This window comes from Phyllostomus discolor, chromosome 1, assembly GCF_004126475.2.
Source record: "Phyllostomus discolor isolate MPI-MPIP mPhyDis1 chromosome 1, mPhyDis1.pri.v3, whole genome shotgun sequence".
Taxonomy (NCBI): Eukaryota; Metazoa; Chordata; class Mammalia; order Chiroptera; family Phyllostomidae; genus Phyllostomus; species Phyllostomus discolor.
Genome location: NC_040903.2, coordinates 189,046,437 through 189,071,588, shown reverse-complemented (window position 1 = coordinate 189,071,588; position 25,152 = coordinate 189,046,437). Strand labels below are relative to the sequence as shown.

General features: G+C 44.7%; 1 protein-coding gene across 2 annotated transcripts in view; it reads right to left on the bottom strand.

Moving 5' to 3' along the window:
• The window catches only part of MTHFD1 (methylenetetrahydrofolate dehydrogenase, cyclohydrolase and formyltetrahydrofolate synthetase 1), a 56,260-nt gene that overhangs the window by 11,810 nt on the left and 19,298 nt on the right, over window positions 1-25,152 (bottom strand). For both annotated transcript variants that reach the window (XM_028505543.2, XM_028505544.2), the window contains 20 exons: window positions 24,537-24,596; window positions 24,064-24,117; window positions 23,080-23,216; window positions 22,836-22,936; window positions 20,851-20,987; window positions 19,892-20,003; window positions 15,128-15,255; window positions 14,576-14,673; window positions 14,228-14,401; window positions 13,232-13,368; window positions 11,668-11,714; window positions 10,728-10,835; window positions 10,512-10,586; window positions 8,591-8,693; window positions 6,759-6,835; window positions 6,056-6,196; window positions 4,277-4,345; window positions 3,900-4,011; window positions 3,662-3,801; window positions 1,181-1,222 (listed from right to left, as the gene is read on the bottom strand). In XM_028505543.2, the coding sequence (XP_028361344.1) occupies window positions 1,181-1,222; window positions 3,662-3,801; window positions 3,900-4,011; window positions 4,277-4,345; window positions 6,056-6,196; window positions 6,759-6,835; window positions 8,591-8,693; window positions 10,512-10,586; window positions 10,728-10,835; window positions 11,668-11,714; window positions 13,232-13,368; window positions 14,228-14,401; window positions 14,576-14,673; window positions 15,128-15,255; window positions 19,892-20,003; window positions 20,851-20,987; window positions 22,836-22,936; window positions 23,080-23,216; window positions 24,064-24,117; window positions 24,537-24,596 (2,052 nt within the window). The remainder of the gene's footprint in view (window positions 1-1,180; window positions 1,223-3,661; window positions 3,802-3,899; window positions 4,012-4,276; window positions 4,346-6,055; window positions 6,197-6,758; window positions 6,836-8,590; window positions 8,694-10,511; window positions 10,587-10,727; window positions 10,836-11,667; window positions 11,715-13,231; window positions 13,369-14,227; window positions 14,402-14,575; window positions 14,674-15,127; window positions 15,256-19,891; window positions 20,004-20,850; window positions 20,988-22,835; window positions 22,937-23,079; window positions 23,217-24,063; window positions 24,118-24,536; window positions 24,597-25,152) is intronic.

Genomic DNA, 25,152 nt, shown 5'->3' with positions numbered 1-25,152 from the left:
TCAGACGCAGGGAAGGCGGCGGGGTGGCAGCAGGGCCAGAACTGAACTCCTCTCCTACGCGTGAATCAGACAAACGGCCATAAAAGGCAGATCATAACTCAGAGTGTGGGCAGCCTCAAGGCACGGACGATTCTCTTCTAGCTGCTTTGAAATACTTCACTTGGGGCCTAAACAGTGACTCTGTATTGCTTGGCAATTTCGGAGATTCCGAAAAAAGGCAGGAAAATTGAATTAGTGACAGCAGCTGACCTTATGATCTCATTTGAAGGCCTCTCTCATAACCACCCCAAACTGACTCTAGAGATGTTTCTTTGATGGTAAATAATATAAATATGAAAAGGTTCAAGCTCAGAATTCTTTGAGCTCCTGCCTGATACCAAAAACCAAGTCAGCTTATGAAAACTTTGCTTAGAAAAATAATAAGGATGCTGACTATATCTTGGCCCTTTAATCTGAATTTAAACCTACAGAGGAAAAGACGTTTCAAAAAAAGGTCCCGATACGCCAAAGATGCGGGTTCAATCCCCATTCAGGGCACGCACAGGAATCAACCAACAAATGCGTAAATGGAACAAACTGATGTCTCTTTGCCTCCCTTCTTCTCTCTCTAAATAACAACTTTAAAATTTTTTTTAAAAGGTCCCTATATTTGCTTCTGATTTGAATAGCATTTGGGAATCAACCAGCTAACACAGGGAAGACCAGGAAACTTCCATTGGTCTGGAGCAGGGTTTCTCAACCTCAGCGCTACCAACATTTGGGCCAAATAACTGCTTGTAGTGGCGGTGGGGGGTTATCCTGTGCACTGCAGGGTGTTCAGCAGCATCCGGGTCTTTACCCACTAAATTTCAGTGGCATTCCCCATGAGTTATAATGGTCAAAAATGTCATGTCAAATGTCCCCTGGGGGCAAAACAGCTCCCAGTTGAGAAACCACCACTGCTCTAGGGCAATGGTTTTACTGATGCCCTATGTGGGGCAATTCTGTCTTATGAGGCACTTCTTCCCTATTTTGTCTAATTCCCGTGTTCAGCACACTGCAGGCCTTTTAGCATCCTGTTCCCAAAGCAACCCTGGGTCACAGGGATACCCGCACTTGTCCCCAAATGAGCTGGGCTGAGATATGCTGATGCAGAATGTGGTACTTTCTAGGTCGAGCAATTAGAAATGACTGAAGTTACCTCTTCTATGTAAGCCTTGGGAAGAGGCAGTCCAGCAGTTACCTGGAAGGAAAGGAAGCAAAGTCAGACATTTTCTATTTACAAATAAATACCAGCGTAAAATGGCATCTGCCACAGTTTAAAGGCCGCAAGTGGCATGCCTGGGGGATATACAGCACTAAAAGTCGTTTCCTGCCGTAAGGATTTAGGGCGTATGAATAATCCTGTAGCATAGAATGAAAATGACTGCTTTGGGGAGAGTGGGGACCTTTGTGGTGAGAAAGGACAGACCTATGAAGGCAGGGGGCAGGGGCAATGACCTCGGTGAGGGATGTGCACAGCAGTGGGGGGTGGAGGTAAAGGTGAGCACAGGGAAAAAGGCATCTGTGTCAGCTCTGCAAAGGCCACCTTGACGTGTCCACCAATGGAGTCTGTGGCAAGCTCTGCAACAGGATCATGGTGGTCTGCCGAGCCAACCCACGCCTCGGCACAGCCAAACTGCGATGCATGCGCACCACAAAGAGCAGGGAACCACCACCAGGATTCTCTGCCTCGATCACAGTGTATTTAAGATAAAAATACTTCAGCAGTGAGGTTCACTCTTACAGAGGGACCTGGTGGCTTGGCTCTGCGGCACTCACAGGCATGAGCATGGGGGTGAAGGTGCTGATGCCAGAAACCCTACTATGGGCAATGGACAGTGATTAAGAAGCCTTCGGTTTTTCAGCTTGGTCTGCTCCCATTCCTCAGAGAGACTATGGTGCTCCACTCCAAAAGTGGCCATGAGGTGACCTGAGCCACCTCGTTCTGGGCCTTACACGTAGCTCCACAAGGTAATGGGAGCAGCAGGTCTGACTCCTTGGCAGAGAGATGTGTGTGCATAACCTCCTCTTGGTGCTGCCCAGGTTCAGTGCCCGGCATTACTTTTTAGACCATGAGATCAAGGGAAAAGGAGGTGCAAAGTTGTGAGAGTGAGTGAGGGGGTGCAAGAGAGAAGTGGTGATCGTGAAGGAAAAGGGAGTCCTCCTGCACCGTTGAGGGGAGTACGTGTCCAGGTTAGGAGTGCTTTGGGTACCTCAGGACAATAGTAAGACCGGAGAGGTGTGCTGAGGGTGTGTTATGGCACTGGTTCTCACAGCGAGGCCTGGGGACCGAATCCTTTCCTGGGACCCACAAGGTCAAGACTGTTTCCATAGTAATTCTAACATTCTTTTTCATTCTTACTCTCTCATTGAGTATACAATGGACTTCTCCAAAAATTATGTGACATCACCTACTACAAGGGATCAAATGCAGATGAGAACCCAGCAGTCTGCAGTTAAGCTAGATCCTGAAGAGATCTGAAAAATGTACAATGCCTAAATTTTGTTTTGAAAAATATAGTAACTTTTCGCCCTGGCTAGTGTAGCTCAGTGGATTGAGCGCGGGCTGCGAACCAAAGTGTCGCAGGTTCAATTCCCAGCCAGGGTACATGCCTGGGTTGCAGGCCATGACCCCCAGCAACCGCACATTGATGTTTTTCTCTCTTTCTCTATCTCCCTCCCTTCCCTCTCTAAAAAAAATAAATAAAATCTTTTAAAAAATATATAGTAACTTTTCATTTAAAAAAGTGATTTATGTTAATATGCAATTCAGTTTTAATTCCTAACATAATAAATGTCAAAAGATATAACCCACCTAAATAAAAGTTCTTTCTGGCCCTCAGTAATTTTTAAGAGCATAAAGGAGGTCTGAGACCAAAATACTTGGGAACTGCTATACTGATCACTACACTAAGAAACAGTGATTTTGTTCTGTAGGTGAGTGAGGTCTGATTTCTCAAGTTACAGGGTAGGAATTGAATACTTTTTCAAGTAATTTCAGAATGCTGATTGGCACCACGTCTTCACATGCAGGCACTGAAGAAAAGGTGCAAAGATAACAGTATAACAAGTGAAATTTCTAACCAATAGGGATTCAGGAAAACACAAAGTTCAGGTTGGAGTTGAAAATAACCAGTCTGAACTGTACCCACAGGCAGTGCTGAGCTTCTCCACCACTGTCCCTCCCTCCTACTCCAGGGTGTCAGTGGTCCCACCCAGCACGCACCTGTCCAGAAGGGACTGACCTGTCTCAACTCAATGGTTTGGTTGGCTGGCTGCCAGTGTCACTGTTCAGAGGGAAAATGGGACTGAGATTTTACAAGAACAGTCTGAACATAAGGAGTTTTTTGTGGGTATAGCAAGCACATGTCCTTGGAGGGATTTAGATGTTATCAGATGTTTTCCTCAGCAAGGCAGGCCACGAAGCTAATTTCAGCCCTCTTAAAATGCCGAGAGCTGGGAGTGCCTATGCGTGAAAAGGCAGCTAGCACAAGGGCTTCCTGAACATCCCTGGCCGAAGGCACCCTATTAATCCTGAGAATAACAGTGACTTAATAAGAAATGGGCACATGTCATCCAGCTTCCCTTTAGCCTCCAGAACATTCCTGATGATCAGACTCTTCCTACTCTTGCCGCTCACCGTGGGGCCGCCTCCGTGCATTTTGAGAGCTCTGACAGTGGCAACGAGCACCACCACGTGAGGGCGGAGACCAGAGTACCGGCATTTGATATTAAAAAACTTTTCCATTCCGATGTCGGCTCCGAATCCTGCTTCAGTCACTGTAAGTAAGAAAAAAAGCAACTGTAAAAATGCCACCCCCGTTCCTCTGATGTTAAAAAACATACCATCTATTCAGTGACTGTGCAAAAGCACTCACCTACAAATCCTTCGGGGCCAACAAGCTTGAGCGCAATCCGGTCCGCAATGATGGAGGAATTCCCATGCGCGATATTAGCGAACGGCCCAGCGTGAACAAACACTGGAGTGCCCTGTGGGAATCAAGGCAGCGTGAGCGAGCCTGCCAACCCTGCTTCAAAATGGGATCATTGTCAGTTGGAATTCAAACACAAAGAAGAGAAAGATATCTGAAAGGGGTAAATATGAAGCTGCCTCTTTTATGACAGTAATGCCCTAACTACAACTATGAGAAAGAATGAGAACAGAGAGATGAGCAACTAGAAAAGGTCTTGACTCCCCCCAAAAGAGTGTGAACACAGAAAACTGACCCAGAAAGACAGTAACCACTCGGCTCACCTCTAATGTCTGCATGAGGTTGGGCTTGATTGCATCTTTCATGAGCACGGTCAGTGCACCACTCACCCCCTGTAAGACAAAGGCATGAAGTGTGGGTTCCTACCAGCAAAAAACCAGCCTTTTAAAACAAAACTTCAACACCCTCAGATCTTCCTTTTTTAGCCATCTCGGACCAATTAGTACTTTCATCTGAACTAGACCATGCATTTATTCATTTATTTATTTTTTCTGGATATACTCTGAAGTTACCAGCTATTTTAAGTAGAAAGAACAGCTAGAATAAAAACAACATTCACACATAATTTTTGAAAAAAACATGTAACTCTTGAGAACATGCATGGATGAGGGCAATCCATTTTAGACTGGTTTATAGTGCAAAAATGCTATTTCTTTGAGTGCTAAATTATTTGTAAATTTGGTGTCTGTGCAGAAATGGCCACAAACCAAATTCAGTACGTGTTTCCCGAAGCAGAAACTAAACATTTACCCAGGAATTCAATACAAACTCTTATATACAGGTCCCCTTCCAAAGCCCTGCAACCAGAGCTGAACAAACTGGTAACAAAGTACAATAAAACTATGGATCCCAGTTATATTAGATTTTTTGGGAAGATTTTATTTATTTATTTTTAGTGAAAGGGGAAGGGAGGGAGAAAGGGAGAGAAACATTGACATGAGAAAGAAACATGGATTGGTTGCCTCTTGCATGTGCCCTGACTGGGGACCCAACCTACAACCCAGGCACATGCCCTTGACAGGAATCAAACTGGCAACCCTCTGCTTTGAGGGCTGATGCCCAGCCAACTGAGCCACACTGGTCTAGGGCCAGTTATATTCAATTTCAATAAGTTTCTGCTTTGGGTGTGAAAATGTAAAATAATTTGTTTTTACACATATTAACTGTCCAAACAGGATATTAATGTTTCCCCCTTTTCTGAATTCACCTGATATACTGCTCACTTAATCACAGGTCAACCATTATGGTGTGTACCAACACAAACAGACCATTAAAAATTAATCTAGCCCTGTTGGTGTGGCTCAGTGGATTGAGTGCCGGCCTGTGAATTGAAAGGTCGCTGGTTTGATTCCCAGTCAGGGCACATGCCTGGGTTGCCAGCCAGGTCCCCAGTTGGGGGTGTGAGAGAGGCAAGCGAATGATGTTTCTCCCCCTCTCTTTCTCCCTCCCTTCTCTTCTCTCTGAAAATAAAAGTAAAATCTTTAAATAAATAAATAAAATAATAAGAAAACTAATCTATAAGGTCATCTCATTTCAAACCTCATGTTATTGTGGACAGTTCAGAAATAAATCAGAAGTAGAGAACTAGCCTAGTGGGACCATCAGATAACTAGCTGATGAGTTATTCCCAATGCGGTTATCAGTGTGGATAAGGTGGTGGCCAACACGCCTCGTGACTAGAGGCCTCTGTGCAGGGAGGCCGGTCCTGGGGACAGGCCAGGGTGCGACTTCAAGCTCAGCTACTGAGGGCCTCACCGAGACTCCTGATGTCCTCTGCAAACTGACGTCAGGTCCCCACTTTCAGGAATATCCATAGGTTGAAGACGTTGTTTAAACCATCAGAAACCAGTGGTCTATTAGTGGAGCACACTACCTATCACTCACTATGAAGTACATTTTATGAATTTCATAATTACCCTGTCAGCAACGAAATCATATTACATTTATTAAACTGCAGCATAAGTTTTGTGATCAGGAACCGCTGAGAGACCCTAGGACAACAGACACGGGTGTGTCACAGGCCCACAGCGCCGGGCACCCACCAGATCTTCAGTGCTGATGGGCTCCCCTCTCTTGCTGGAGGCCACCACCATTTTGCTCAGTCTCTCTCTCATGTCTTCCAGGGAACTGGTCAGAGCCAGGACGGCCATGATTTCACTGGCCACAGAGATATCAAACTGGGCCTGATGGAAGGAGAAAGACACAGCAGGGCAGGCTTCGTTACACAAGAACAGTGTAGTGCAAAAGTGAAATGGATAAAATAACAGTAGTACGCAATAAACTTGGTGAAAATAATTTGTGATTAACTATTCCAAGACCTAGAGTAGTCCAATTTTAAAAATAAATATTCCAGGAGGCCAACAACCCTAGTGAAAGCAGCTTGTAATCCTGCAGTGAAGGTTCCCATACATACGGGGCAACACCACGGAAGCTCTTACACTGAAGAGTCATACTACAAAAAGGCCACAGAAAAGAAGCATTTCTATCGTGTGCAAAGGTATTCACTTGGGGCTCTCCACCTCCAGGAAAAAATGCCGAGGGAAAAGCACACAGGTGACACATGGGATTTATTGCAAAAGCTGTCAGGAGTGCGCGATACCACACGCCCACGCACTTCCATTTTAAAAGGCAGAAGGCAGAACAACACCTGGCAGATCGGCCGGGTGGGAGCGGAGGGAGGAGGACAGAAGGAGCAAGGATTTGGTTCATCTGAGCTAATGGATTTAAAACGGAACAAGTAGTTACCGTCCGTGTGTGCCCTTTCTCTGTTGGAGCCTGTCCAATTGTGATCTTCCTCAGGAATCGATCGTTGGTGTCCAGCACTACAGCAGAAGGGAGAGGGCAGAACAATGTTTAGTAAAAGGGCCATGAAGGTAAAGGAACCGGCCCACTCTCAAGGCAGCAAGTCTGACTTAATGTCCGTCTATGAATAACTGATTTCAAAACTGATGGCAAACCTAGGCTGTGAGTTCAAATTAAGAAATGATGTTCACATATCGTAGATGTACAGGAATTATTTTGAAAGACATTTGAACTGGCTTGGTTTTATTCTGTCTGGAGAATTCACACAGCTAGAAATCTACAACTTCTTCGATCTCACAGGAAAACAGCATGCCCTTTGTCAAAGGCAGGGGTCTGTGCTGTCGTTCTGCGGGATGACTCACTGACCTTACCCCGTCCTGAGAAACGCAGGGCAGGGCAAGCACCTTCCAAAGCATGCTGGGAGACAGACCTGCTGTTTCCTTCAGCACACTGAGAAGAAATCATTTCCATCCCAGAGGCAGAATACTTATCCAACTGTATGCCCTTGGAAACACAGCAAAGCTCAACTAATCTTCCTCCTGCCTCCCAGGACTAATTATTGTTGACATGTTAGTGTATTTCCAATTTTGTTTTTGCATGAAGTGCCAAGAATAACAAAACACAAAATGAACACATTGGTAAGACTCTAAATGGATCAAAGAGGAGAGGTATTCTTAACGCACTTGATAACATGCCAAATTATTTTCCATGAAGATGAAGAAACACCCAAAGCGGTGTCTTGTTTAGCAGACGCTCACACACTCCACTCGATTAAGTGAAGGATGTAATGTTCTGCTGAAGTCTACCCTTATTTTTCAAAAACTATATATCAAGTTCCTTATACCTCATTTGTCTGTATAAAACAGCCAGTCAGTGGGTATGATCCATTTTTCCTTTAGTCTGCTTTTGCTTTCTTAAAAAACATAAATTAGATATTAAAGTGAAGGAAAAGTGAATGGGATACTAAATTTTCAAAATAGATCTTTAGTTTATTCCTCATAAAGTATCATACCATCTGCCTAACACCACTGAAGCAAAGGGAGAGAATTATCATTATGGTGTTATATATTAAGAGAGTCATCTTAAAAATGCCATTAGTCAGCAACAGTTACTGAGCCAATGAAAATCACAAATACAGTCAATAAACTAGCTCTTAGTTGCATTCTGCCTGACTCGCTGAAAATTCTTTCTCAGCAGTGACACAGGGTAGATGGATGTACCTGGTACGAAATAAAACTCTGAGCTGGGCTGGTTGTGTGTACAGAAAAGCAACATATGGCAGTGAAGCCAGGCAGCTCACACACTCAACTGTCAAGAAACCTTGAAGACTACCTGCTTTGTTACAGGACAGTTTAATAAAATGAGGCAAAAATGAGTAGGCAAGTTGGAGAGCTACAAGAAAAATCAAGTCACTTATGCCAGACAAGAGTTCTGAGAATAAAGGGCAACATGAATCAGAAACTGATTAAACAGAAAACTTGCAAAATGTTATTTTTGGCATATGCATGAGCTTCTGAGAAACCACCCTCACTCCAATCAACACAGAATAGCCAGCAAATGCCCAATTAACCCAACCAAAAGGTAGTTTGATTACAGCTAATAAGGACAGGGCTGATGGAGGTGGCCAGAAATATGAGTAACTCACTATCCTGGTCATGCCTTAACCATGAAAATAGCAATACACAGCTTCCAGACCCCACATTTTAACCACTCTCACAGAGGGCGTGGAGCGCAGTACAGCCAAAATAAAGGGGACAGGTATGCGGCTCTGGTACCTCTCTGCCAGGTTATGGATTCCGGATCAATATCCAGTCTAGCAAATCTGTTTATCTCTTCATCTGACAGTGTGGTAGGGTCGGTCTTTTCAATGCCTAGTCTCTGAAGAGGTAGTAAAATTAGAATATAAAACAAGACAATACAAACAAAAGCATAATAAATTTAAAAAAATTTTTGATTCCCTATCTCCGGCAAGGGCCCCCCCCACCATAGAAAACAAACCATGTTTAATTCAGAAGGGAAAAACTATGATCCCTTTCGTGAAACCTTTATTTCCTACTTACACATGTACAAAGGTATTACCAACACATCTGTCCCTACAGCTGTTTAGGCCCATTTCCCTAAGCCTAGAAATGTTGTACCTAATTCACCAAACCCAAACTTACTGAAAGGAAAAACAAGGTGCAAAGCCTTTTCCATCAGACAATTGAGAAGCCCAATTCAAATGAAATATTAGAAAGGACAAAAATAAGCATAAATCAATATTAAATCTCACTTGAACATGTTTTTTATGTAGCACTACACTTTTACAGCCTTCTTACTGTTTCAAAAGGCACAAAAAGGGGTTGTCTCTTCCCCTTCATGGAACTTGGCAGTTTCCTTTATTTACAGTGTGTACATGGGTCACACCCTGAAATGGAAAATGCTTATAAAATGTAATCTCCTTCCACCACTTGGTAGGTCTGAGTGGGTTCCAGCAAGCCGTCCTCCTTCCACAGTTCAGTCCTTGTGCTACGGGGACTTTGTTTTAAAGCCTCAGACGTGTTTTCAGGGCTGGAGCTCACTGGCTTGTCAAATAGCCTCACATTCCTAGCATAGGACATTGTGTACGGGAGTCACTAGGCTGAGAATCTGCTGTTGCCAACCCACTCTTGCCTGAGCGCCGGGAGGCAGACTTCAGTAACACCATGCAACAGAAGATGCTTGGGGACCCAGGACACAGGAGACTGCGGATCTAGGTGCAACCTGGTGAGGGGTGCTGTGGCCTTAAATAAATTCCCAGATTCCCAATCCTAAAGCTTTTTAAAGGACTATTTAATATTTAGTTCGGCGCCTCCTCACATGTGACAGGAAGTTCCATCAACAAAGGCAAGATCAGAAGTTGCTGGCTCTTCCCATGGTACTTTGCTGCCTCAGAGAACACAGCTCTTTTATAAATAGGGTAATAGTTGCCTTGCCTGATACATAGGATTGGGGGGAGGGATGTATAAACAAAAGAAGCTAAGGAATATCACATTGTGTAATAGTTACTTTTTCTCAAGTCTAGAAATAACGCACATATATAAATAGTGACAGAATTGTAAAGGAGACCAGATTGTAAACAATGCATTTGGGTAAGGGGGGATTCCTGTATTATTCTTACAGCATCAGATTATCAAGTTGTAAAAACTAAAACTAAAGTGAGACTAACAGTTGTTGATATACACACAAGGAATGCAGTTAATAGAGCCTCTAAAACCTTTCATGTTTTTGTATGAACACAAGTTCATATTTCTCTAGGACAAATGAACCTAGGAGTGAGATTTCTGGCTATCTGATTGGAATAGTGCACATTTAATGACTATATATTTTTAGTAGAAACTCAGGTTAAATAGAGAAGTAACCATTCCTGCTTAAGGTGCCAGCGCTGGGAAGAGCAGAGATGCAAACGTCACGGGAGGAAGCGGCAGTCCCTGCAGTCTTCGCAGCTGAGGGCAGGTGGCCAGTGCTTTGTTTATTTCAAGACTAACCAGTGACAATTTACATATAAATGAGAAATAACCCCTACCACCAATCTTTGTTATGTGTATTATGACCTTAAGGCTATGGTTTGGATGTAACTATCCAAAATAGGCTACTCCACGGAGAGTTTTTTTTTTTTTACCTCTTATCAATTACTCAGTTGCACACCGTATCAAAAAAGAAGAGGGGAAAGCTTACCCGTAACCTTCGGATCTGGATATCAGAGAACTTTCTCACCCCATTTACTGCTGGTACCAAACGATTAAAGAGAGCCTTGAAGAAAAGGAACAGAAGGGCTTTTAAATGAAGGGAAACCCTCTGCCTTGCTCCCTGCACCAGCTGCATCCGAGGGAACAACATTAATTCAGGTGCTTGAACCCTTTCAAAAGTGCTCATGGGGTGTTGGCGCCATACCTGGTCAGTCTGGGTCAGTTCGTGGAATATCCGGGCATCAATGGCGGCAGCCACGAGGTTATTAGCTGCAGTGATGGCGTGGATGTCACCTGTGAGGTGCAGATTAAACTACAAAAGAGCAGAAGACACCTCAGTCCTCTAACTTCCCCACATTCAATCTACTGCAGCCAGATCAATCCCTATGTGAAAGCCAACGGACAGCCGATGGCGGCACAGCTAGAGGACACACGGCCCACACAGGCAGGTCGTGAAACATAAACTACTGTCTTCAGACGAAGTTGTGGTTTCCCCTAAGTGACAGTCCAGTAACCACAGACACTACACCGCTGGCATCAACAGCAACACCGAGTCACTGAGGGCACGCTGATGTCCCTTAAACAGCGAGCAAGGGGTGCAGTGGAGCAACCCAACCCTATGTCTGTACTTTGCTCACATTTCTACAGTTATTACTCTGAATTTCCTCCATGTTGGTTTCTCCCAATCTCATGCTTCACCTGAGTGCTTGCTTAAAATTATTAATTCCCCCCTGAAAACCAGACTTTGAAGTCCTTTTCATCAGGAAACTAAGCTGTCTTAAAACTTTGCAAATTAAGATGTTTTTCCGCCCTGGCTGGCGTAGCTCAGTGGATTGAGCGCGGACTGGGAACCAAAGTGTCCCAAGTTCGATTCCCAGCCAGGGTACATGCCTGGGTTGCAGGCCATAACCCCCAGCAACCGCACATTGATGTTTCTCTCTCTCTCTCTATCTCCCTCCCTTCCCCTCTAAAAATAAACAAATAAAATCTTAAGAAAAAAAAGATGTTTTTCCCTTTCCCAAAAAAGTGTCATTTCTGTTGGAAAGTGAGTCATTTGTCCATTAAGATCTCTACAAAAAGATTAATTTCTCAGAGGACAAATTATAATAAAGGGTCTGACTCAACCAAACCCTGGGACACTTTACCTCTTCCATAGGAATGACCTGTGAGTAGCCTCCACCAGCAGCGCCACCTAAAGGACAGGTCAAGGGTGAGGCTCGAGTTAGGCATGCTTCTCCACAGAGGAAATCAAATCGATTTTTGTAACTGCTATGCATATTATTTATCTACTTTTTACATCTATTTGGACAGATCTGGTCAGTGTTTTTATTTTTTATTTTTCTACCAGGCTAAAACACCGGATCTTTCTCGTGCTGAGTAGCCTCTTGGCTGAGATCCGAGCTAACTGACAAACCACGAGCACGCACACACCGACTCTTTATCTTTGGAAACAGGTCCCCCTGGTGCCTGACATCTGTGAAAAGACCCAGACGACGGTTACATAAAGGCAAGCCCGTTCGATTTCCCACTCTCATAAGCACTACTCTGGCATTTAAAAAAAGCAATAGCTAGAACACACACACCGAACACTAATGCAGGGACTGTGATTCTTCCTAAATAGGAGACACAGGTTCGAAAAAAAGATTAACTGCTAGATTTTTGCCGGCGTATTTGGATTATTAACCAAAAGCCAGTAAAAAAACATCCAGGTTTTGGAGATACGGATTTTTTTATTTTTGATGAGGCAGGGACCACGCAATGAAAAATGGGGCAATTTGTGACATGAAGAAAAGGAGAATACTGGGTTCAATAAGCAGAACAAGGAAAAAAGGTTCGTTCTGACATGGAAAGGGATTTAAGCTCAAAAGCAGAACTAAGCACACTTACTAAACAGATCAAAACGACAGGCGGAAGGGCAAAGGTGTACCTGAGTTAACTTTTATAGTCAACATCAGAACAAGCAGAATATGGGATACCCCACCACTAAGCAAATGAGAAAGCGAACTCTAAGAAGCTATTACAATTAATAAAAGATAATTTTAATTAAAAGAACATCTGCAGTACTGCAGCTGTCCAACACTGAAGGCGAAGTTCAATGACTGACCTCGCATTTTTACGCACCAGGTGAAACCCTGCGTTGACGGTGCTGCTCCAGAGCTTGCACCAGACACGGGGCCCACTCTGGGACTTAAGAACAGTGCCTCTGACCTAGCTGTCTCTGAAGTCCCAGTTGCTGCTATTGTAAAATGGGGATACTATCTTATCTTAGAAAATGAAATAATATGTATCAGCTGCTTAGCACAAAACTTGGCATAAGGCACATACTCAACAAGGGGGGGCCTTATTATTCCCATAGGGCACAGTATCTGCAGGGTTTGCCTGCGTCTCTAGAAAGTCAGCACCATGACTGGTAGCTATGATTACCTTTGTTGTTGCGGAGACAGCTGGCTGTTAGTCATACATAAGTACCTCTGCCTACAGGGTACCCATCTGAGGAATTCCTGTGCAGTGTCAAATAGTGACAGCAGGAGCTGACGTGACTCGAGGAAAGCCTTCACCAAAAGCACCATGACAGCGAGTATGAGGAAGACATTCCTAGCACCTAAATAAGCTGAAGACCCCATAAGCATTCATGCATCAAGAAAGCCCGGGGAAGCCTGAAGGAGAGGCAGGTGTATTCTGGCCACCCAAGTCCGGTCCCACTGATACCTTTTATCCCAAAGGTGGGGCCCTGGGAAGGCTGCCGCACACACGCAAAGACGTTCTGATGGAGGTGGGCTCCGAGGGCTTGCACCAGCCCGATTGTGGTCGTGCTCTTCCCTTCTCCCAGGGGAGTGGGAGTTATTCTTCCAGATGAAAGCAAAAGAGGCAAAATTACATTCAGGGGAATTAAACTGATGTGAATCACTAAGGCAGACCTCACAGATCCTAGAGAATGATTCTTAATTTGAATAAGACAAAAGACCTGAAAAGGATCTTTGGAGTCTTAATTATAATTTCCTCCCAACTTTAAATTAAAAAACATTGCTGTGCTTTTGTACTTCTCACTGTAAGGAGCATATATACTTTATCTTGTAGACTACTGAAAGACACTGCTATGCTTTAAATGTCTCTATTTAGTCTGGAAAAACTAGCTTTTATACGTATGTCAGGCCAAGCAATAAAAATGAATGCTTGCCATGACTGGTGACTCGGTTGGGTGGACGTCATCCAGCAAAGAGAAAGGTCACTGGCTCAGTTCCCCTTCAGGGCACATGCCTAGGTTGCGAGTTTGAGTTCGGTCCTGGTTGGGGTATGCGCGAGAGGCAGCTGATTGATGTTTCTCTCTCACATCATTTCTCTCCCTCTCTTTCTCCCTTCCTTCCCCTCTCTCTAAAAATAGATAAATAAAATCTTTAAAAAATAGAATGCTCAATAGAGCAAAAGAATTAATGAACTTGGGGTTTAAAAAAAAATAGCAATTCCACACGAAGACCAGGTTTTAGGACCCAACTCTTCTACTAACTTGAAAAATTTTCTCATCTCTGAAGGTTATATTCTGCTCTGACCTCACAGGGTGGCTGTACAGACCAAAGCAGATAAAAATACCTGTGAAAATGCTAAAACCAAAGTAAAGGAACCTTCACATATATATGCTAAGTGCAAATGCTTATAATAATCAAGATTAATATTAAGATTTGATTGGCAAATGAATAAAAAACACACCCAGTCACCACCACATATTTCCCATCGGGCTGTAGCTTCAGGCGTTTCAGCACCGACAGCAGAACTTTGGCCTTTGTTTCCCCGTACAGTTCCACCTCTTCAGAGAGCAGACCAATTTCTTGAGCCAAGTTACCAATGGACTTTGGCTTGTGGGATCGCGATATGTCAATGTCACTTAAAGGAAATATAGAAAAGGTGAATCGATCTTTATTCATGGAATTAATTAATCCAACCCTAGTAATGCCCCACCCCCAACCACCGACAGTACTTTCAGAAGGGGTGTATGTGTCGCCATGGCTACAAACCAACAACCCACAATGTTGGAAACCTGTAAAATTTTATTTTTACCTAGGAACAGGTGTCTTGAGGTTAAGCTTGGTATACTGAATCGGCCACTTTCCTGGCTTAAATTTCTCCAGGAAACGCTTTGCACTCTCTACTGTGCTCTAAACAAAATGACAGAAATGGAATGCAGATGATTATTTTAACCTCCACCTCAATTACGAATCCCCAGTCAATCAAGTTCAATCACAAAAGGAACAGCTTTGTGGTCCACCTATGAATGTGCTTCAATTCCAGGCAAGCATCGATAGGCACCTAAAACGCCCTGGGCTGCTTGCCTTTCCCCGTGTCAGCTAGTGTGGGTCAAAAAGTGCTTGCACTCTTCTCTTCCTGAAGTTACATTCCAAACTAAATGAGAATCGTGCCTTCCCCACTTTCCTCTGCTAATATGACAGACTCTATTTCTCTCTTCTTCCCCTACCTTTTTTTTCTTCAACAGATTCATATCCTTACTTAGCTTCTGAGCAGGTTTTATGACATTTCTATTTGGGAAGAAAAGCAGTAACTTGGATTCTATCCATTTCCTAGAACAAATAAGAAACTTTTAGTCAAACGCACCTGCATTAGCATGGCCACGGTCATGGGCCCAACGCCTCCAGGAACAGGAGTGATGAAGGCCGCCCTCTCCTTTGCCTCGCTGTATGCCACATCGCCCACAATCTTCTTCCCATTCGGTTTAGTGTCATCTGGTCAAGGCGGGGGGACAAATCAGAAGAAAGTCTCAGAATTGTAATCCTGGTGTTTATTTCTAAATTAAGTGATTAACTACAACCCCTTGTTCCAAAAACTAAGTAAGTTTAGGGTGTGTAGTCCCATCTGGCTCAAGTGCCTACTTTACTTAAAAGCTATGGGATGACAGGTGTTCGCTATTTCCTAGGGATAAACTTATCTTACCTGCAAAAATTCACAAGGTATTTCAATGGTTTTTCAAAAGCAGAAGAATCCTTTTGTAGTCTGTCAGGTGGCAAACAAAATACCAACTCTCTTTTACTCTTAAAGCCAACTACCCAATTTATAATGAGCTCCTTTTAAAATGTTAATTTGCTGAGCCCTACAAAGGAATTTTTTGGGTGCACAAAGCTTCAACTATGTCACAGCTGCCAGATACCGTTTCTACAGCAACTGCCAGCATTTTGTAAGCTCCATGCATGAGATGGAGGAACAATTCAACATCTAGTTCCAAAGAGGAGCAGCTACTTAAATGTATGTGAAAGGAAAAGAATATAATTACACTTCCCTAAAAAAGATACAAGAATAACTACAATTCTTACAAGCAAAGAATAGCTGTTCAAGGGAACAAAACCCAGTGATGCATCATTGCTCACTCACACAAAAATCATCTCCACTAGGTTTCAGAGCACTTCCGGGAGGGGCCGGGGGACTAGGCCGGACCTGGCAGCTCGAAGGCTTCTCAGGCAGGATCTCGTCGGACCTTAGCCATTTCACCATCCTCTCAGATCACATCTCCACAACCAAGAGAGGATGCATCAGAGTACAGCAGGTCCCCAAATAACATCATCTCATGGAATGTCATTTTTTTATAACGGACGAAAAAAAAAAACCTTATTCCTTGTTGGGGCCACTGTTTGTGGGGGGGGGGTCTGCACATTCTCCCAGTGTCTGTGTGGATTTGCTCCGGTTTCCTCCCACATCCCAAAGAAAGACGTGCACGTGAGGCGGACTGGTGTGTCTAAATCGTCTCCCTCTGAGTGTGGGTGTGGGTGACGTGCCCTGTGATGTAAGGGGTCCTGGCCGGGGCTGGTTCCCCACTTGCACCCCAAGCTGCAGGACTAGGCTCCCGCCACCCGTGCCCCTGAACTTGAAGAAGCGGGTTGGAAAATAATGATCTCACTCGTTTTTATTTATCTTTCTTAAATGTACATATAGCTCATATTTATTTTGATGTTTAATATTTAAAGTGTTTCAGTCTTTATTTAGAAGTTTGGTGATTTTTTTGTGTGGCCAAAAATATGCCACAAAAACTTAATTCTTGCTTATATCAATTAGCCTGCAGTAAAATTGGTTTCATTAAACATTGTTTCACTTAAAAACCAGTTTCTAAGAACCTACAGCCCATGTTAACTGAAGGTTGACTGTAGCCAAAAGGCCAGAATTAAGAGGCCTAGGCTGGAGGATCAGCTCTTCCACTAACTGCTGGTCCTCAGCCCCTGTGAGCTTCTTCCGATCAGGACTCTAAAGGTGCAACAATGGATTACTACTACCTATTTCACACATTTGCTGAGAACCAAGTGAGAACATGTGCATATTCTTGAAACTGAAAAGTCATTCTCCAAACTTAAGTTTCTCTTCCTACTGTAAACAATAGTTTCTACACATACTACAAGGAGCTGACAAACAAAAACCCCTCAGGTAGTTTTCAGGTTTCTAGAATATTATAAAGCAGCAGCTCTGGCAGAACATTTCCTCTCATAACCACTAAAGTCATTTCAAAACACCAAGGAAATACTGTTAAGGGTTTGCCTTTTGTACAGGTTTTAATAGCCTAATGCTGAAGTTAACTCCAAATGTCCCAGGACCTCATTCTATGTGTTCACGTTAGTCACTTTCTCCACGTTTCTCAGCAGGTGGGAGGCACAGCAACTGACTGCACAGAAGTGCTGCCCTGGGTGGGCTCAGAGCGCCGCTCCGCCGAACGCCATCGGGCTGACTGGAGTGCTCTCCGATGGGTGTGCAGTGTCTCGTGGAAAGTATGATGTGGTCAGTGGAAAAAGTGGCCACTTCCCAATCTAAGTAAGTGTACAGCTTTAGTAACCAAAAAACATCTTGGTTAAATACCTTAGGCCTAGAATTCCTTTTTCATTGGGAATTATAGGTGCAAAATTCAACTGAGGATCTAGCTGAGACTCGACTCCTTCGCATTTAATTTGGGGACCCCTGATAACAGAGCCCGCTGTAAAGGCCACTGTGCTGGATAAGTTGAGACTGCACCGGGATAGGGTGGGGAATCTGTCCCTTTTTTATAACCCCTCCAAATAAAATTTACTGTCAATCTAGCCCTTCTCAAATTATCTCAGTAAACCAAGCAGGAAGAACACTTTGACATGCTTCTCTGGCCAATTCGTTCTGCTCTGCACTTGAAACTTAAAAATACTCCTTTTTTGGAAAAAAAATAAAAATAAAGAAGTACACACTTTAATTCATTCTTTTTTGGCAAGTGACTTACAATGTTTTCCCTGAGTGGACCATGCAAATGATTTAAACAACCAAAATACGAGCCAAGCAGTGGCCCAGCTGTGGGAACACGGTCCTTCAGGAGGCAGAGAACAGGCCCTAGATCCTCCAGCCACCCGTGGTCTACAGCTCAGTGACTCTGCCGTCCGGGGGACAACGAAATCCAACCTTACTAACAGTTACTCATTCACTCACATGCCCAGGATCAGCAAAAACACAGCTGACCAGAAAGGGAGATAGTACATTGATCTTACCACATTTTACCATCTCCATGAGGAATAAATGGGAACAGGATGGTAAGTTTCATATTTAAGTCAACATTTCATACCTATCCGTAAGACTTAAGTTCCCCACCCAAGTGTCTCTTCATCTCCCTCAAATCTGCCCCCCCACCCCAAAAATGCCCAAAGTGAAATATACAGACGATACAAGGTTTTAAACAGAATGAGCTTGAATGTCATATTGCAAGTACTCAAAAGTAAGGAGTTGTAGGTGAGCACTTCTTTTTAATCACCATTAGATAATTACACTACAGAAAAAACGAGGGCTCAATTATGCGCTACTGCCTTAAAAGCACGGTAGGGAGAGTGGGAGGCAGGTTAAAAACAGTGAAGGCTTGACAGTGACTAGCATTCCTGGCAGCTCGGTGTCTGTATTTCAAACTTGAGATGGGAAGGGAGAAAAAAAGATTTTTCTTGCTGTAACTCCCTTCAACAACTGAACAGACATGAGCGCAAGCAGTTGGAAAGCATACACCGGACATGGCACAGTGGAGACGGCCACCCCGAGGCTGATGAACAATGGAGGGGAGCACAGGCCACCAAGTATGAGACACACATGAAGATACACGTGATACAGGAAACACCAAGTTACTCGGGGCGGCGGGGGGTGGGGTGGAGGGAAGGAGAGGATTTTTAAAAGGAGAGCTCATCCCTCGTTGAGGGGGAATTAGACAAGGTTTGAAAGGAAGAAGGAGCATTTCAGACAGAGAGGAGGTGGGGAGGAAGTGGTTGAAAGTGAAGATCACAGCTGAATGGATGAAATTTTGTGTAGCCCAAGGCCTGCGGTGGTGCCGGATGCAGACAGACAGTCCTTCAATTAAAGATGGTTTCTTCTCGAGTCTATGAGATGTGTATACTAGTATTCCCCGTAGTGTCCTTCCAAATTTGTGTCTGCAAACTTCATGAAGAAAGAACAGCCTGCTCCCCTAAAGATGCAGTCATACATGATGCAAAGGACAAATGAGGCATGTGTGGGAAGGCACGTGGTCTGCTTACAACAATTTAAGACAGGCATTCGCAAACTGCATGTGAGAAAGAGGGCTGCAGAGGTGGCTGAAACTAGTGCAGGGCGAAGGAAAGAGACAAATAACATGAGAGAAGGTCATGGGCCCGTGTCAAGGTGAATATGGCAAAGGCAGACAGCTACATCTGAGTGGGGGTCAGACCTGGGAGGAATTCACAGCAGTCCATCTGGCTGAAGGAGTGACACTCCATAGTGACACTGACTGAGGACACAGGAGAGAGGGAAAATCCTAATATTTAAAAATAAACCCAACAGAGGGAATAGTTGGGAAGGAAAAAAGATTCCAGACTGTGGGAAGGCAGACTGGTGATATCAAAAACGAAAATGGGAGTGAGGCATGAATTAGGGGGGAGGAGGCCAAGGACAGCTGTGGACATGGCTCTAAGGCTGGCGTGATCCTCTCTGCTGAGAAAAAGAGCACGTCAAACGCTCTCTCTGTAAAGCCCTGCAGCGGACTCTCGGCAGAATGAGCCCCCTCTCCTGAAGTCTCACAGCACTTTGCAAAGATGACACTTATTTTAAAACCCGTCCATCCTTTGTTAAAATAAGGGGTAATCTGTACATTAAAGACACAGGGAGGCCTCTCTCTTGCCCCCTCTCCGGCCCTCTCCCTGGACAATGTCATTTCAGGAGCAGCACAGTGCAGTGGTGGCTACGGCGCCTACTAATTGCGAGCACCCACGGACAGGCCAGTCACAGGGAACCTGAGCACCTCACGTTGTCAACAGGACAAGGGTTCTCACTTAGGCTTCAGCGGATGACCTAGGCATCCTCCTCTGCCCAGCCCTCCGCCAGAAACCACCTTCCTCGCCCAGCGACACCCACCTGGGACGTAATTGATTCCACAGTCGATGACGATTGCCCCGGGTTTGATCCACTCCCCTTTCACCATCTCAGGCTGACCAGTTGCGACCACCAGGATGTCACCTTTACTCACCTATGGAAACAGGGTTCTGACTTCAGAAACTAAACAGTGACATGTGAAAAATCTAAACGTGGAAAGGACACCCCTCCCATCCCTGCATGAACTCTGCACTGTCATCAGCTATTTTCTGCAGGCCACTCACTGACAGCTCTTCATATGCTATGCTCACTCCTGTTCGAAAGCTCCCCTTTCACAAGGTGTTTTACCAAACAGAAACTTGATGAGAACTTGCAGGACAGGGAGGAGCGCAACCTTGCAGCCACGGCCTGGGGAGATGTCCCTGAATGGCAAAACATCCAGAGACTGCTCCCTCTCCTACAGAGTATGGGAGCTACTGCCTTCCGCAGGGCACTGACTGGGGACGATTACAAGAGAAGGTGCTGGGCCTCTCTCCACCCTCTCCCCACATTTAACAGACTGCACTGTCAACAGGGACGTGTATGTACGAGAACAAGCGGTGACAGATGTCATAGGACCTCTGTCCACATCCGCCTGTGGAGCACCTTTATCTGAGGTCACCCTTGTTATCAATTTGGGATCTGGCGGCCAGGGGTCAATCCCAGTGTTTACTCTGCTAATCCCTCTCTACCATATGGGGGACTGGTGTAGGAAGAATATAGTCAGAACAAAATCTGTATAACCTTGGGCAAGTTTTTTATGTGAATTTGTTTCTTCATCTTGTGAAATGAACCAGGAATCATAGAGTTATTATAGTGGTTAAATGAGATAATGAGGTAAAGGGCGTTAGCAGTTTCTGGCACTTAAATGTTAGCCATTCCCGTCGAGTGAGAACCCACCACACAGGTGTGCATGCACGCACACACACAGATCACCTTCCGCTCCACTGTGGATGCCCTACCTCCTCATCCAGGTTGGCAGTCTTGGAGTGGCAGGTGGTCACTGTGGCATGGTTCCACAGGAGCAGGTCATGCATGGGGGCACCGACTATTTTGCTGCGCCCGACCACCACAGCGTGCCTCCCGGCAATCTGCACCCCTGAGAGAAAAGCCAGTATGCATCAGAAAACTGGGGGGGGGGGGGGGGGGGGGGGGGGGGGGGGGCTGCCCTCCTTCGCATGCCACCCAAGTGGGGCAATTCAGAACAAGTGCACAAAAACATATTCTGAGCATCAAAAACAAGTCTTCCTAAAAACACTCTTTCTTGGGAAATAATATTCTCAGCTCTAGGGTTTTAGCTACAAATTGGTGCTTGAACATGTGTCCTTCTTGCTGTGGGTTTTTGAGAGCAGCTGAAGCCAAGAACCATTGAGTCAGCGACAGAGGAGTGGGAAGAAAACCTACACTCAGAGAAAAAATGAAATCCTGACATAACAGCTAATAAACAGCCATATGGAAGAAGACATCAGAATAAATTACATGGGAAAAGCAGTTATAACAAATAGGGGGCCTGGAATGGGGTGGGGGTAGTCAGGGGGAATTAGGTTACTATCAGTGATTCTTTCGAACTCTGCTAAGCTTATTTATGAAGTTCCTCACCTAAATTTCTCTTTTGGCTTAGAGCCTGACCATAGGGTCTTTTGCTGGGAAGTGATACAGGGGAATTTTAACTGCAGTAGAAGGCTTTCTTTTTGCCTACTCAGCATCCATTCTTGTGGCACTACGCCAACGTCCTCTTTGTGACAGACATACTCTATTTAACAGAGATGGTTTCAGTCCGCACCCAATAGTGGACAAGTAGTGATCATATTTCATCCAGGCCAGTGAGACCCAACCCCACGACCGTGAGGCACAAGGACGGAACAAGGCTGGAGCTGCTTGGGACCACCAAGTGGAGTATGAGAATGAACTAGGAAAAAAGCCGAAAGAAAGTCTCGAGGGCTCTGCCTGAGCCCCTCTTCCTAGCCGTGGCTGAAGTGGACTCTTGTGTAAGGCAGTTGGTACTTAAAGTGTGCCTCTTACAAACCATTAATTTTATCTCCCCAAAATAAGCTTCTGTGTAATGTTAACATCATAAACATCTAGAAGCAAAGCCCTCAAAGTCTGAAGTGTTTAAAAGGTACCTTACTACACTTTTTAGAATTCAGCAAAGGACTCGAAGCTGCATTAGCGCAAATGGCAGTGTCACTATCAGTAAACGGAAATGGGAACCTGCAGCTGCTGAGGCTCATGGGATTTGTTTTTATCCAGTAGCAACAAACTGTTAAGTATGCCGTAGAACATAAATTTAGTTAAGGGACGACTAGCTGTCCCAAGGCTTGTAGCTTGACCTTTTCTTGCCAACCACAGAAAATTTTCTTTTGCAATGGCCAACATTTTCCACTTGAAACTTCTCATCCACTTCCTCTAAACAGGACAAACTTCCTTGTTAAAAAAAAAAAAGCTCTGCTAAAAGCATTTGTGATGAAATTAAAATACCAAGATGCTGACTAGGTAATAAGATAATACAGCCAATTAATTGCTAAGAGACTGTTTCCAGCCATCTGTCTAGTTCTAGATCTACTGTTTCCACAGTAGTTAGTTCTAGGTGCCCACTGGGGAGGGGGGGACTTTTCACTTTGCACCCTTACATACGGTCTCAGTTCTTACTACCATATAGGCTATTCTTTCACACACACAAAATTTTGCTTCGAACTCAAATAACTTTGAGCTCTGCTGCCTCTTGGACAAATTACTCAATTGTTTGGAGCCTTCTGGACAATTAGAGTACTATTTCATAGGCTTGTTGAGAAAATTCAGTGAGCATTTACATAAAGCCCCTGGCAGAAAGGTCGCTTTTGCCAATCAAGTTCAGCTATGCAGAGCCCACAGTGTAGCTCCTCTGTATCTCCACACGTCAAGGTCCGGCTCTACGAAATGGTGCTTTGTTTTTGTTTTTGGTTTTTACCTGTCCCTTTGATGAGTTCCAAGCATCCTTTAGGTGTACAAGGGATGAAACAGCCATTTAGGTCACCTCTAGCAAGTTTTCCAGCGCTGATGTTAGTCAATCTAAAACAGTAAAGGCAAAGAAGGGGGAGGTAGAGGTAAATTAGGTGTCTTTATCCTTCAGCAGCAAACGTGGTGTGTTCTGGACACAGCAGTGAATTATCATTGGAACCGTGCCATGTGATGTAGAGTCTAGCCACACTCACCCGTCCACATCCTTCTCCGGTGAAATAGCATTGACCACTGCTTCAGTGTTAATGGGATTTTCTGAATCTAAAGGCAGCTGCACTATGAATCCATGTACGGTGAAGTCTTCATTCAAAGATGAGATGTGCTTTAACACCTGAAAACAATACCACATGCAGTCTGTATGCCACAGAGAAACACTTTTCAAGTCAAAGAGAAGCTGTCCCATTTCCCTCCAAGAGTTCAACTGCCGTCCTCTCAGAACTCACCTCCCCTGGACCCCAAGAGCAACTCTCTTTTAACACAGAATGTCATCTTCAGGGGTCTGATCAGAAACCCATCAAAGAAATAAGGACTTCAGCAGTAATACCCATGTTACCATCATCCAAATCGAGATTTCTGTGATGACAGAAATGCTCTACACCTTACAACTTAGAAAGCAATAGTGGCTACAGAATACTTGAAACATGGCCAATATAACCAAGGAACTGAATTTTAAATTTTACTTCACTTCAATGGCTACACGGGGCCAGCGGCTACCCTGTCGGCCAGTGCATACGGGGAACGTCTCCATGACCTCAGAAAGCTCTTTCTCCCTCCTGCCCCTTCAGATAACCCCCCTACCTATACGGACCACAGTTCTGACTTTAATCACAGATGCTGACTCTGCCTGTGCTTTCTCATCATCTAAATGGCACACACACTAGGTTTATAACATGCATGTAACTACAGGCCGAGGATCACTTTTTAGTAAACACTGCAGGTGACATGCAAACAAATGATGCTGCCATTGCACTCTGGGTAGCAAATGCTCACGCCCCAGTGCGGCACCATTTACTCTGTAGGTGTTTTCAGAGATTTTCTGCAGGTAGAGTCTGTGAAGAAACAATTACTGGGAGGCCTTTTGTATGCTGAATGTATCAATCCCTCAAGTCCCATTAAACCAAAAACCAGAGAGGGAAGCCTTCAGCTGCCCTCTTAACACTCAGTTCCTAAAAGCTCACCTCAGATTCTGTGGCAGTTCTTGGCAACTTAATGTGAGTGGCTTTGATCCCAATCTGCAAAAATGAACATTTAAAACAGGTGTTTGGCAAGAGAACTTGAGACATGGGCCCCTTTCTTTCACAGCTATGACTAAAACCAACCACGTGGTGTTAGTAACCATTTCACCCTACATTCTGAAGAATTAGTCCCATTCTGACCCACTCATCATCTACTTGTTAACTGTCATCACTGCACAAGCCATTTCCTGTCCACTATTCCTGCTCTTTGGGAAGTAAACAGATCACTGATTAGAAGACAGTCAGGGGTAAACCAGAGGCCGAAGCTCTAAGTCACTCAGTTCTGACTTGCGAAACTGAAGTCCGATGAGGGTGATAGAAGTCTTTATGGGAAGGGCACAAAGGGCGAGAGGTAGCAGGCAGGAGCTGGGGGGTGGCGGGGGGGAGGGGGACAACACGGCTGTTCTAGCCTTTACCTCCTCTGCAGCCTTCAGCTTCACATTTATATAAAGATTGGAATCATCTCTGTCGCCAACCTAGAATAATAAATACATGCAAATCAGACGATTAGGGAAAGGCAAGGTGTACAGAAAAGTTTCTAAAATTTTATTTTGATAAAAGAAAGGTTTAATCATGAGATTCTCGTGGCAGAGAACTTTAACAGGAGAACAAGGAGAACATCGGGGCAGAGTGGAGGGAGGTGCGCACATAGGTGGCATTAGGGATCCCTCCCCAAACAAGTCCCACCTGGTTCCCACTGAAAAAGCCAAAAGAAAAGAAAAAGCAGGAGGCTGCCTGTATCTGCCTTGGAAATCAGGCAAGGGTGCCGCAGGCCTGTCTGGAACACGTGGAGATTCTGCTCGCCACTGAGCTGGCGTGCCAGATCCACGGGCCTGAGGAAACATCATCAGGCAAGAGAAACAGCACAGGAGAAACAGCAGAGCTGGGACAAGCACACCCAGAGGGCACCTTCTGACCTCTCTCCCCCACTCCCAGGGGCAGCAGAAAGCGCGCACCACCACACAGAGAAGAGAAACCAGCGAGGGTGGCCCTCATTCCAGCTCACACAGAGTAGACACCCACGCAAGGCGA